At 36.7% G+C, this 12726-nt stretch overlaps 1 protein-coding gene across 2 annotated transcripts in view; it reads left to right on the top strand.

Annotated features, from left to right (window-relative positions):
* The window catches only part of PXDC1 (PX domain containing 1), a 107890-nt gene that overhangs the window by 87393 nt on the left and 7771 nt on the right, over window positions 1-12726 (top strand). Inside the window, exon 5 of one of the 2 annotated variants that reach the window (XM_087930791.1) lies at window positions 11284-11361. The exons of the other annotated variant lie outside the window; for it this stretch is intronic. Coding sequence (XP_087786917.1) covers window positions 11284-11359 — 76 coding nt within the window. The 3' untranslated portion in view covers window positions 11360-11361. The remainder of the gene's footprint in view (window positions 1-11283; window positions 11362-12726) is intronic. 2 annotated transcript variants of the gene reach the window in all.

The raw sequence follows: 12726 nt of genomic DNA, 5'->3' as shown, positions 1-12726 counted from the left end.
ACAGACAGATAAACACAGACACAGACACAGAAAGAAAGAGAGAGAGAGAGACATTTCTCAGAGGCCCACATGGATTAACAATATGAATAGTCTGTATAGACATGAAGGTAATAGACAGATAGACACAGACACAGAAAGACACACACACACACACACACACACACACAGAGAGAGAGAGAGAGAGAGAGAGAGTGAGTGAGAGAGAGAGAGAATAGTTGCTTACATTCCTACATTTCTCAGCAGCCCACATGGATTAGAACAATCTGAATTGTCTGTATAGACATGAAGGTAACAGACAGACAGATAGACACAGACACAGAAAGACACACACACAGAGAGAGAGAGAGAGAGAGAGAGAGAGAGAGAATAGTTGCTTACATTCCTACATTTCTCAGCAGCCCACATGGATTAGAACAATCTGAATTGTCTGTATAGACATGAAGGTAACAGACAGACAGATAGACACAGACACAGACACAGACACAGACACACACACACACACACACACACACACAGAATAGTTGCTTACATTCCTACATTTCTCAGCAGCCCACGTGGATTAGAACAATCTGAATTATCTTGTGTCTGCCTCTGTATTATCTCTTTGTGGAAGTTGGTGATACTGGAGAGGAAGAAAAATTCAGAATATGAATCCAGACATTTTTGTTAATGGAAATTACTAACACTGCCATTTTTAAAATTACCTACCCAGACCTTCAAACTTTACACTTTTGCCTTTCAATCTGTAAAGTTATATCAAAGAGCATAATGCATGACTACATATTATGCACAGTTTATTGTTTTATATCTGCAATGGAAATTCAAGTGGCTTGTAAATTAGATTTGAAACTCTAGCTTGCCTAGGATTGTGTAACATGGTTGGGTTAAAAGTGAGATTTGATATGTTTGTGGCATTCTAGGGGCAAAATGTGCCAAAACTGACCACTACTGTTCTTATCATTAGCATTGAAAATTGTGTGCAGCATGGGTCCAATTAGGGCTGATAACAAGTCTATATATCTCCTCTGATAAATGTTATCCAAATGCCTCAATTAGGCAACACCAAGATATTATCTATAGATTTATTTGGTAAATAACCAAGTTACTAAGGATGATCATGAATGGAAAATAAAAAGAACATACATTAAGAAAGAAATTGAAGGAGGTATATATTGTGTGTTTGTGAAATAAAGAGAAAGAGGGAAAAGGTAACAGAGCAGAGGTGGTATTCAGCAGGTCCTGACCAGTTCTGGAGAACTGGTAGCGGAAATTTTGAGTAGTTTGGAGAACCAGCCAATACCACCTCTGACTGGCCCCACCCCCATCTATTCTCTGCCTCCCAGCCTCCCAGCTGATCGGCTGGGTCTTCTTTTGTTGCCCTGCACAGGAGAACGGAGCTGGAAAGCAGGTTAGTGGGGTGGGGAAGGAATGGGATTTTGCGTAACCTTCCCCCAGGAGTGCGGAGGGAATGAAAATTTTACAGTATCCTTCCCCTGCCATGCCCACCAAGCTATGCCACGCCCACCAAGCCATGCCCCACAAATGTTGAATTGAAGATTTGTTGCTGAGTATGCCAAGAGCAGTATATGATCGAATGAGAATAAATGAAATGCTTAGAGAACAGTTCAACAATGAGTCAGAATTTAAGAATGGTGTTTGTGTCCTCTTGACTATTTAATGTATTTATGAAAAAATACCCAAAGAATGCTTGTGGTAACCTTGGGGGAATCACAGTCGGAGGTGTACAATAATACATGAAATTGTCTATGTAAATAATGCAATATTGTTGGTGAGAATTCAAAGAGCTTTGGAGCAAGGGTGAAAATTAATGTATAAAAGATCAAAGAAGTTTTATCTGATAGAGAAAATGGACAAAAGATATGTTGTAACTTTGTACATTTCCTGCTTCTTTCTTTTCTTTTTTTGTTCACAGACTCAGCAAGCTAGATTTATGTTATTTAATTTATTGCCTGACTCCACAGCTGGCTTCACTCCAGCTCCTTCAAATCTAATATCATCTGTAGATCACATGACTTGCCATATGGTAAAATATGGAAAGTACATCATCATCATAGCCGCGGGCATCTATCTATATTATTGCTAGTGTACAGTCTTGAAAACAAAGGTTTGTTGGAAAAATATTGCGATTGAAAAACCAACCTTTTTGATAATGGAAAAAGAAATTTCATGTACATGTAGGACTATTGTCATAGATGCCAAGAAAATTCAATAATGTGACCCTTTTTCCATTTATCCCCCTTTCCAAGTGTTTGGATCTTCAGGTATCTATCAGCCCTGTGTGTAAAAAAAAGCATAAAAAGGAAATTCCACTTGTCCCAATTAAAAGAAATTATAATAATACACACTATCCCCCAAATATAGCTTAGGTAGGAAAAGCCTGCCTAAATGGGAAGGTTTTCAACATCTTCTTGATGGCAGAACAGAGGAGATAAGCTTGGCTTGTGGTCAGAGAGCCTCAGAATGTGGGAGCATTACAGAGAAGGCCTGTTTTTACTCTTGACTGTGTGCAGATGGACAAGGGGCATGATGGCTTAGTGGTTAAAGACACTGAGCTTATGTAGTTGGGGTTCAAGACCCAAGTACTGCATGATGGGGTGAGCTCCCATTACTCCTCCCAGCTTCTGCTCACCTAGCAGTTCAAAACATGCAAATGCAAGTAGATTAATAGGTACCATTTTGGTGGGAGGGTAACAGCATTCCGTGTATCTTGACACATAGTCATGCTGGCCACAAGACCATGGAAGTATCTTCAGACAACAATAGCTCCCTTGGCTAAGAAAAGATGAGCACTGCCCCTTAAGAGTCAGACAGGGGAAACCTTTATCTTACCTTATGTGCAGATGGAGGGCATGGATGCAACTTGCAACGGAACTATGAAACATTTTTCTATGTTGCATTTCAATCTACAAATATATCGATTATATTGGAATATCAAGTCTTCTGACAATTCATCACCATGGAGAATACCAACAGACCACTTGGATGTTCTTCTGATATTAACTTCACAGATGGGTTTCTTTTTATTGATTTAAGTTTAGAGAATGGCCCCTTTACAACCATAGCTGTCTCTGTCTCCCATAGAGATGATAAAAAACAAGCAGGCATGCAATGCAGACTTCGGCAAAATTTGATAATAAATTACAGCTCCCGATCACAAGAAATTGGATAACTTCCATTATTGTTCATTTTTATCACTAGATTTCTGTTACAATAAGATGCTCACAAAGCCGTTCTGGCAAGTCACTATTATATTTCTTGACCAGAAGTTCTCTAGATGCCTACAATTCTTTATCAGTTGCTGACATCTTGTAAATTACAGAGTGATGTCTGGAGCAGATCTGCTGCTTTATTTAAGTCAGTTTTAGAGTAGCTAAAATGTTGAATTGCAGGTGTTGGGCTCCAAGGTGTTCGTGAGGAAATATAGTTAAAAAGAAAGAAAGGGTGGGGGAGATGGGAGGAGCTTGCGCCGTGGCGATACGGTCTGCAATCGAGCTCCTCGATTGCAGCCGATATCTCCGCCACTGGCGGTCCAACGGACCTACGCTGTCCCGTAGGGACAGCCATCGTGAAGAGCATATCCTGAGGATTCCGGGGATACCGCAAAATCCCTGGAGAGCCCGGGTGAAGCTCTTCTTGCCAGCGGCGGAGAGGCAGCCCCATGCTGCTGAGGCCGGGCGACTCAGACGGAAAGAGTTTGAGAAAGAGTTTGTCGGTTGGGTGAGAACTTCTTTTTTTTATTTAATTTTTGAATTTGGAAAGTTTACTCTAATTATCTGAAGAAACCTGTGTGATTTTTGTTTTGTTTTTGACAAAATTGATTTAGCGGCGTTTTTAGGGAAACGTCAAAGAGAGAATCCATTTTTTTTTTTTCTTTGCTTTCGGACTCTATTGTTACTTATTGGATAACTGGACTGTTTTCTTTTTCTATATATTCATATGTTTTATTCTTTTTCTGGACTTTTTATTTTTATTTTTCTGGGCTAGAGGCTTCTCTTGATTTTGTTTGATTTTTCGGTGTTTGTTTTGTGTATTGCAAGCGGCTTTCCCTTAAGAGAGGAGGGGGAAAGTGAGAACTATGATACTTTGTAACACTGCCACCTAGAGGCTCGGAAATATTTAAAAAAAGAAAAATAGACTCTTCTTCTCAAGGACATCCCCTGATAAGATAGAGGAAAGCACTTTGTGGAATATTATTACAGGTGTCTTTCTGGATATACATGGCTCAGCTTTGAAGCTTGTGGGAAAGAGAAGGGAGTTATAATTAGAGCCTTGGATAATTAAATAGAGTGCAGTGTTGTTGTTTTTTTTTTTTTTTTGAGTTCTGCCAACCCCTTCACTAACATCAAGGTCCTGACTTTTAAGCTTGATTTATTTGCAAAGGAAGCCTCTGAATTTCTTTTTCTACTTATATTTTATTTTGATTTAACTGATTTTATTTTTCTTTTGTCTATTTGGATCCTGTTTTCTCTTTTTCCTTTTTTTTTTTTAATGTACATTAGCGGACTATTTCTTTTTCCTTTTTTCAATTGAGGTTTTTCTTTTTTTTTTTTTTTTCTGGCTGGACTAAGGTGTGGAATCTGAAGAAACTTATTTTTCTTGGTTTTTGTTTTGTTTTTGTTTTTCTCTTTTTCTTTTTCCCTTCTTCCTTTTTGGCTTTGTCTTGTTTATTATTATTATTGGGTTTTTATTTTTACTGTTACTTTTTTTTTTTTTTTTTTTTATGGTTTTTTTTTCTCATTCTTTTTTATTGAACTAAGGTCAGGAAGAATTTGAAGAATTTTCTTTTTCTTTTTTTCTTTTTCTCTCTCACTTTTGGCTTTTTTATTGTTGGCCTTCTTACCTTGGATTAAAATTTCATATTTCTTTCTCTTTTTTTTGTGGACTAAAATTTGAAAAACTTGAAGAGTTGGAACCACTTAAAATGAGTAAGAAATTTATATCTTCGGGTGCCTCTATGTCTGCTTCTGCCTCCCCACCATCTGGACAGCGTTCAATTCAGACATTGTTAAAGCAAGATAAGGAGAAAGAAAAAGAACAAGAAAGAGTATCCTTCCAGATGATTATGCAAGGAATTCAAGATCTTAAGGTAAAAATGGATACTATTGAACAAAGAACAGGTAGGATGGAACAGATGATGGAAAAATATGAAGAGAGACTCCAAAATGTTGAAGAGGGAGGCAAACAAAGAGAGGAGAAAATTGGAAATATCGACAATAGATTAATAGCGATTGAACAAGAAAAAAAGTGAGATGTTGAAGTGGGAGTTGGATAGATCAGAATTTTATCTTAGATTCCAAAATATAGAAGAAGAAAAAGGACAAGATTTGGTTGCGATAATGGTAGGAATCTTGGCGGAGGCACTCGAGATAACAGAAGAGAAGATGATGGATGGAATTGATGAGATATATCGAGTTTTTACAAGATATGCGATGAGAAATAACCTACCCAGAGAAGTTCATATTAGATTTATTAAAAAATCTTTGAAGACACAAATATTGCAAGTAGCAAGAGAGAAGCCACTGAAATACAAAAGTAAAGAAATTTTGGTTTTAAAAACAAATACCTAGAAGAGTGAGAGAGATGAGAAGAGAATACCGATTCCTGACTAAAAGGTTATTGGAAAAGAGGTGTCTTACAGGTGGTTGATTCCAGAAGGATTGATGTTTACGTGGCAGGAACAGAGACATAGAATTGATTCAATTGAGAAAGCAGAACTGTTTTGCGAGAGGTTTTTGGAGGCAGAGAAGGAGGAGCAGGAAAGGAGGTCCCATCAATTGAATCTCAAGAGGAACAAATGGAGGTTGGAAAAGAAGAAGGTGCAGTAGGTGGACAAGTGGATATTAAAGATCAACGTGAGGCAAGACCCACGAGAGTGGTTAAATCTAAATATAAAACATAATTATGGAAGAAAAAAATTGATTACAATGAATATAAATGGACTGAACTTAGCTGCTAAGAGAAGGAAGATTTTCCATAAATTAATGAAATTAAGGTTCGACATAATTTGTTTACAAGAAGTTCATATTAAAAGCAACATGAACAATTGTTATTACAACCAAAATTAGGAAATTGTATACCTCTTTGACACAATCCAAGAAAAGAGGGGTGGTTTTATATATTAAAGAGGCCATTCCAGCAAAAATGATTTATACAGATGATGATGGGAGAATATTAATGGTAGAAATAATGGACAATAATAGAAAGATACTTTTGATTGCAATTTATGCAACGAATGATAAACAGGAAGAATTCTATAGAAAATTACATACTAAGACTGCCGAACTTGACTATGTTAATGTAATTATGATGGGAGACTTTAATGGAATTGTGGATAATAGACTTGACTATATTGCAACAACAGTAAAGCATAACAGGAAAACTCTTCCTAAATCCTTTTTAAAATGATAGATGAATTAACTTTAAAAGACATATGGAGAGAAAGAAATGATAAATCTAAGCAATTTACGTTCTATTCAAATAGGCATTTATCATGGTCCAGACTGGATATGATTTGGATCTCAACAGATTTAATGTCTAGTATTCAAGAAGTAAATATTGAAACAAGTACTTGGGCTGACCATAACCCATTGACAATTGAATGGAAGGGACAAAGGAAAAGATCGAGATGGACATTAAATAATTCTATTTTAAAGGATAAGGAATTTATACAATGGATGGAGAAAGAATTGGCCTTCTTCTTTAAAGAGAACAGAAAAGAAGACACCTCAATACAGAATGTTTGGGACACAATGAAGGCCTATGTTAGAGGCTTGATAATAGACTATACAAGAAAAAGAACAACAGGAAAAGGCGAACTCTTAAAGCCTTGGATGATGAATATAAGGGACTTGAAAAAGAATTACAGAAAATGCCACACAGAAAAGATGTTAAAATGAAACTGGATATAACTAAACATAAAATGGATTTAATAGAGAAAGAAGAACTGGCACAGAAAATTAGGAATGCTAAACAGAATTATTTTGAGGATGCAAATAAACCAGGTAGATGGCTAGCATACAAATTGAGAAAGGAGAAAGAGTCGAGGAAAATACCGCAGTTAATAGATCGACTCAAGGTAAAATTTGTTATGGCAGCAAAGAAAAAAAAAAAAGAGATTATTTATGATTTTTATAAGCATTTGTATAAGAAAGAAGACATTGACGAGGAGAAAGTTAAACAATACCTACAGAATGCAAATCTATCTAAGATACCTAAAGAGATTGAAGAAATGCTAGAAAGTAATATAACAATGATGGAGTTAAGTCAAGCACTTAAGAAACAAAATAATGGAAAGGCACCAGGTCCAGACGGGTTTCCTGTAGAATTTTATAAAATCTTTCAAGAATCACTGTGTATTCCACTGTTAGAAGTTATGAATGAAGTTATGTTAAAAAGATGATACCTAAAAACATGGTCAGAGGCTTACATTACACTTATTCCAAAAGAGGAGGCGGACCTACTGCAAATCAAGAATTATAGACCGATTTTTTTACTAAATGCAGATTATAAAATTTTTGCTTCAATATTAGCAGAAAGACTTAAAAAGTACTTGAATAACTTTATCCACTCAGACCAAAATGGGTTTTTGCCAAAGCGACAAATCAGAGACAATATGAGAGTAATTCTGGACACCCTGGAATACTATGAGGCACATCCTGAAAAGCAAATGGCTTTGATATTTTTAGATGCTCAAAAGGCATTTGATAACGTGAATTGGAGATTTATGTTACTTTTAATGGAACAGATGGGCTTTGCTAGAAGATTTATTCAGGCAATAGAAGCAATTTATAATGAACAAACAGCTAAGGTAATGATGGAGGGAGAATTTACAGATCCTATTAATATAAGAAAAGGCACAAGACAAGGTTGTCCTCTTTCTCCTTGATATTTGTATTGACTTTGGAAGTGTTGAATAGAAATATCAGAGAAGATAAAACTATAAAAGGAATGAAAATTAAAAAGGAAGAATTTAAACTACAAGCCTTTGCAGATGACCTAGTCTTTATCTTGAAGACCCTATAGAAATAGCCTCGAAACTGTTGGAAAAGATAGAGGTCTATGGGGAGGTGGCTGGTTTGAAAATAAATAGAGATAAAACAAAGATTTTGTCAAAGAATATGTTGCTGAAACAAAGGGAAGAGTTGGCAGAACTGTTAAAAATTCAAGTCACAAACAAGGTTAAGTATCTGGGGATATATTTGACATCAAGATGTAGTACATTGAAGGAGAATAATTATATTAAACTTAAACAACAGATAGCTCAAGACTTGAAAAAATGGGAGAACTTACAATTGTCATTAATAGGAAGGATTTCAACAATTAAGATGAACATTTTACCCAGAGTCTTATTTTTGTTTCAAACAATACCAATTAGGCTTGGAAAAGAATATTTTGAGGATTTAAATAAAATTGTTTTGAAGTATATGGGCAAGGTAAGAAAGCAAGAATAAAGTTAAAGCTTTTACAGGATGCTAGATTTAGAGGAGGGTTTGGACTGCCTAATTGGGAGTTGTACTACCAAGCTGCAAACTTGCGTGGGTTAAAGAATGGATAACATTAAGGAAAACCAGATTGTTGACATTAGAAGGTCATGATTTGTTGTTGGGCTGGCATGCTTTTTATGGTACAAGGAACTAAAACACAGGGGTATTTTAGAAGGCATTATATACAGGGAGTCTCTGTGGTTGAATTGGGAGAAGATAAAAAAACAGTGTTATTTGAAAATTCCAGTTTGGTTATCGATGATAGAAGCGTTTTCTTATCCTATAATCTATAAAAAGGAACAAACAGTTAACTATGGGGAATTATTAGATGAAAAGGGTGAACTTAAATCGATGCAAAATTGGAAGAACAAGGTATACTGGATGAATTGGTTTTCATATTTGCAAATATATTCAAAGTACCATGAGGATTCCAAAGCAGAGGGATTTTATGATAAGCAAACTGACTTGGATAAGATTTTGATGGGTACTGATGAAAAGGTGATTAAAAATTGTATGGTTATTTATTGCAAATTAAGCTTGAGGAAGAACAAGTTAAAGAAACTATGATTTAGCGTGGGGGAGGAATTTTGGATATGGGATTGATTTAGAGAAATGGCAGAAATTATGGTGCAAAATTATAAAATGACAATGTCTACAGCCTATAAAGAAAACTTGTATAAGATGTTTTACAGGTGGCATTTTCCCCGACAAGGATAGCAAGAATGTTTAAGAACAAATCCGAAAAATGCTGGAAATGTCATCAGAAACCTGGTTCATACTATCACATGTGGTGGACTTGTGAGGATGCTAGAAAATATTGGACTAAAATCCACATGTGGCTGGAAAAAATGACAAAGAAGCATATAGACTTGAAACCGGAGTTTTTTCTGTTGGGAATACTACCAGATACTTATAGTAAAGAGTTGAAATATTTGATTGTAAATGTATTGACTGCTGCTAGGATTGTATTTGCAAAAATTGGAAAAATGAGAAAATTCCATTGCAAGAAGAAGTTGTAAAGAAAATTTTGGAATGTGCTGAGATGAGTAGATTGACTTTTGAAATTAGAGAGCAAGAAGATAAACAATTTTATTTAGTTTGGGATCTTTTCTATCAATGGTTGAATGATGAAATATTAAAATATAAAAGTTAGATAATAAGGAATAATAATGACTTTATTTTCCTTTCCTTTTATTGGTTTTTGATACTATATTTATATAATAGCTTTCTTTGTTTCTTTCTTTTTCATATTTGGGATAGAATTGGTATGAGTATAAGATTTGTTTTAGAATAAAATATTTAAAATATAGTTATCTCATAAAGGCATGACCGAATAAAAGTTTAGTCAAATTTTTTCTTTTTTTTCTTTAATAGAGATACTAGGATTTATAAATTTGTATTGATAAGAGTATTATATAAAGTAACTGTAATTGTGACTATGAGGTGAATGCACAAAACCGATGGACCAACCGACTTACGGTGTGTACAAAAATATGGGGGAGCTGATACTTTTATGCTTTGTTGTTGTGTTTTTTATGTTAAAAAAATAATAAAAATTTATATATAAAAAAAAAAAAAGAAAGAAAGGGTGGGATTTCTTTATTCAACATTTCAGAACTCTAACTTCTGTTAACTCTGTTCTTCTTTCCAAGATGAATGACCTCTTTGGCACCTTATGGATATCTCTAAAGTGGAAATGAATCGGCCTTAGAAACCTGTGAGGTCATTTTCTTGCACCTACATACAAAACCTTACACTTGGGCTAAGAGACCATATATAAAGCCATTTTTTAATACCCTGTGAAAGATAAAATCATTCCATAACTCCAGAGAGTATTTACATATTTGGAAGAACTGGTGTAGCATCATTAGAGCAGTGAGGAACCTCATGAAAATATATAGTGTTTGGTTGTTACTCTTTACCTTGGACACCACTATATTGTACACTTCAATCATTGTTGTAGCTTCAGCAGAGTCTCGGATTAGCAATTTTGACTTGGCTGATCGAGATTCTGAGCCAGTGTGTCCTGTGCAGTGGGCATTTCATTACTCACAATACCACTTTTTAAGGGAAGCCAGCCATGTATACCAATCACTCACTGATTTGCTTTGTCCATAATTGGAAAATATCAATTTCCCAAATACCTGGGAAAAGAATTTGCCTAAAGTTGGAGAATAACGAAGATATTTTTGTTGGACTTGCACATCATCTGTGCTTATGATTGTATAACAAGATTTTCAAAAGCTTATCAATATCCTTTGGAAATGAACCAGATGGCTGACTTGGTCCATTTAAAATAATAAAATACCTTTTATCAGTCTTCAGGTTTTCAATAAAATGAAGCCTGTCAGTGGAAAAACGATGACAAAAGGCCAAAATGTCATAAGAATTGCTGTCTTAGCTCCTTCATTGAATGAAACATTCTCTTTTTTGATTAATAATTGTGTGTGCATTCAGCTGATCTCTGTGACTCATTCTTTGCTCTGTAGGAAGTTTAGACAGGACAAGATCAACTTCCTTTGGATTGTGTGCTTAATTTTCTTCCTGACTGCTACATATTATGGTCTTTATGACCAGTGCTATTACAGCTTGACGAAATGGGGAGCAATCACTTGCTGTATTGGAGACTTCTGGTCCATATTGTCTAATAGTAACTGCTCAGAGTTAAGTAGCTAGTTGTTGACCTACCTGTGGCTGATTATCAAGATATCTTCAGGGTTTGTTCAAAAAGGCAAGATGGCTGCTCCAATGTGTAACTGAAGTTCCACCTGTTTTTTAGGTGGATTGCTAACCTGAAACCAGGTGGGATGAGAAATTTCACTTTACCTGACTGTAATAAAAGCACATCGATGTGAAGGTAGGACAAAAATCTTACAAACTCTTAGTGCTTCCTTTTCCTGTGCTTTTCTTACCGTGTTTCTCCAACAATACGACCTCCCCCAATAGGAAGACCCAACCTGTTTTCTAGGCATAAAATGAAATTAAGCCCCTCCCCCCAAATTTAGGCCTATTTGAAAACATGCAAAATGGGGGGAAGGGTGGGGGGACTTGCCGTTAGGAGCGCCCCACGGGCAGCAATTCCTCACCACCAGCTGCTCCTAATGGGTGATCGTGGCAGAGCGCAGAGAGCTCCCTACTCCTGCCAAGCACCTTTGCGGCAGACCCAAGACCTTCAGCGCCCGCCGCTGTTGATTTCCCTTCTGCCCATTCCACCGCCGCGTTTGGAGCTGCCACTTCCACATTTGGAGCACCACTGCTGTTTGGAGCACTGCTGCTGTTTGGAGCTGCTGCTTCCACATTTAGAGCTGCCGCCATGTTTGGAGCTGCCGCTTCCGCATTTGGAACCCCACCGCTGTTTGGAGTACTGCCGCTATTTGGAGTTGCCATGTCCGCATTTGGAGCTGCTGCCGCGTTTGGAGCTGCCGCTTCCGCGTTTAGAGCACTGCTGCTGTTGGAGCACCACCACCATTTGGAGCGCCACCGCCACTCCAAACATGGCGGCAGCTCCAAACGCGGAAGTGGCAGCTCCAAACATGATGGCGGTGCTCCAAATGGCGGCGGCACTCCAAAGACCCAGCCTTTTTTAATGAGAAACACAGTAGCTTTTGTTTATTTGCATCAACGTAAAGTTTTACACTTCTCATCATGCTACCTGACATTTTCTTTTAAGCTTAGCTCATTTGTGTCTCCTCAGTTCTGGTTGTTTTTAACTTTGAGGTGTGGGTGTGGAATTCAAATTTCAAAACTGTGAAGGAGGTTCAATTGTATCACTTTGCCCCAGTATTCAGAGCACAGCTAATACCTTAATGCATTATGCTATTATAGCTAACTGTGGGGCTATTCAACAGATTGTGCCTTAATATGATATGGGAATCCACGGTTGTTTTTAGTATCTACCCTTGTCATTTCTATCAGATGCAGTTAAAATGATTAGAAGGTAGGGAAACAGTAAAATTCATTTGATAGAAGGTTGCCCAGCAACAGCGTTTATTCTTTAAACTCTACTGAAATTGAAAATAAATTAGACAAAGTTGAGATTCTATCCGTTTCCATATAATAGCTCTTGAAAAACTGTACAGAACAGAACCAAATTTGAAATGGTGGGGGGAGCTGGCATAAGGAAGATTGAAAATAAGCCAGAATCAACTGGGGACTGAGATGAAATCCTTCATGCATTGCCTATGGGAGAAGCAGTGGGCTGGCCACTTGGAATGCCAGCAAT

This window comes from Pseudonaja textilis, chromosome 3, assembly GCF_049901715.1.
Source record: "Pseudonaja textilis isolate UNSWEBS1 chromosome 3, rPseTex1.2, whole genome shotgun sequence".
Lineage (NCBI taxonomy): Eukaryota > Metazoa > Chordata > Lepidosauria > Squamata > Elapidae > Pseudonaja > Pseudonaja textilis.
The sequence above is the reverse complement of the archived record's forward strand: the minus strand, read 5'-3'. Positions and strand labels throughout refer to the sequence as shown.